We start from the raw sequence: 1131 nt of genomic DNA on the forward strand, positions 1-1131 counted from the left end.
CCCACCTCCTGACCCTACCCCGTCTACCAGATCTCCTCCTCTTGCCCCTTTCTTCCGCCCGAGCAGCGGGGGGCAAAAAGCTTCAACGTGCGTCAACCCCACCTCTTCGTACTAATCCCGGCACATCCTCTGCTCCTGTGCGCTTCCCACAGGAGGGTTTTATTTTCCTCTAACGCAGTCGCAGCTAAATGGATATATCCCAAAAGGTCGCAGCCAGGAGCTGTATCCCATTACCAGCACTTTTATTTTATGGTCAGGCGGAGCAGTGGCGCACAGGAGACTGGGGAGGGGGTGAACTTGACTTTCTTCTCTGTTCACAAACACGCACACACGCATACAGAGACACACACAGACACACACTGCCGCTGCCATCCACTCAGTCTGCCAGTTGACTGGTTCTTCCTTCGCACCGCCCTGCCAAGACGACATGTTCTGTCAACAGACTGGCTTGGCTACATTCTCCCTCTTTTGAAACGGCAACGAAGCAATCAATGCAATCTGCATGACAAGTTGCAAAAAACGAGACCTCTGCTGCGCGCCTGGCTGCTGGGGCTGCCATTGAGGTTGATGCTAAGCGTCTCCAAATGCTGATCTGGATTGGCTCCGTGCCTTAACCGTGAAATGCACATGTTGCCTGCAAAGGCGGGGTCAAATCGAAACCCCCCTCTCTCCCCCTCATCCCTCAGTAGGACTCCGGGGCGTGCCCACATAAAAAAAAAAAAAAAACCGAGGGGGCGTGCGCATCCCCACTCAAGTGTCTTCGCTTGCCATTCATTTTAAGCGCAGCAGCTTTGACCTAGCATCACACAGTTAGAGATAAGAAGAGCTGTCAGACGCAGTCGCTCAGACTGAGCTCAATCAAAGCATCCTGCAGGCTTCAGGTCAGGCGGAATAACTGGAACTTATATTTTACGCGCGGAAGAACTTGGACCTGTCAACTTACTTTAATTAATTCATAACCACCTGCAGCCGAAGATGGAGCGCAAATTCCCCGATTTCTCTGGTACCTGGGAAATGAAAAGCTCGGAAAACTTTGAAGAGCTTCTGAAAACTCTGGGTAAGCAAAGAGAGTGATGCTTAAAATGTGCTTCTCGCTTCTTTATATATATATATATATATATATATATATAT

The 1131-nt window shown here is 50.0% G+C and overlaps 1 protein-coding gene across 1 annotated transcript in view; it reads left to right on the forward strand.

Annotated features, from left to right (window-relative positions):
- The first annotated feature begins 754 nt into the window (after positions 1 to 754).
- Positions 755 to 1131, forward strand: part of LOC106955463 (cellular retinoic acid-binding protein 2-like) — a 17653-nt gene continuing 17276 nt past the window's right edge. Inside the window, exon 1 of the mRNA XM_015045670.1 lies at positions 755 to 1057. Within this exon, the coding sequence (XP_014901156.1) occupies positions 976 to 1057 (82 nt within the window). The 5' untranslated portion in view covers positions 755 to 975. The remainder of the gene's footprint in view (positions 1058 to 1131) is intronic.

The sequence above is a fragment of the Poecilia latipinna genome, unplaced genomic scaffold (genome assembly GCF_001443285.1).
Source record: "Poecilia latipinna isolate Pla-1442-1.1 unplaced genomic scaffold, P_latipinna-1.0 Scaffold737, whole genome shotgun sequence".
Classification (NCBI taxonomy): domain Eukaryota; kingdom Metazoa; phylum Chordata; class Actinopteri; order Cyprinodontiformes; family Poeciliidae; genus Poecilia; species Poecilia latipinna.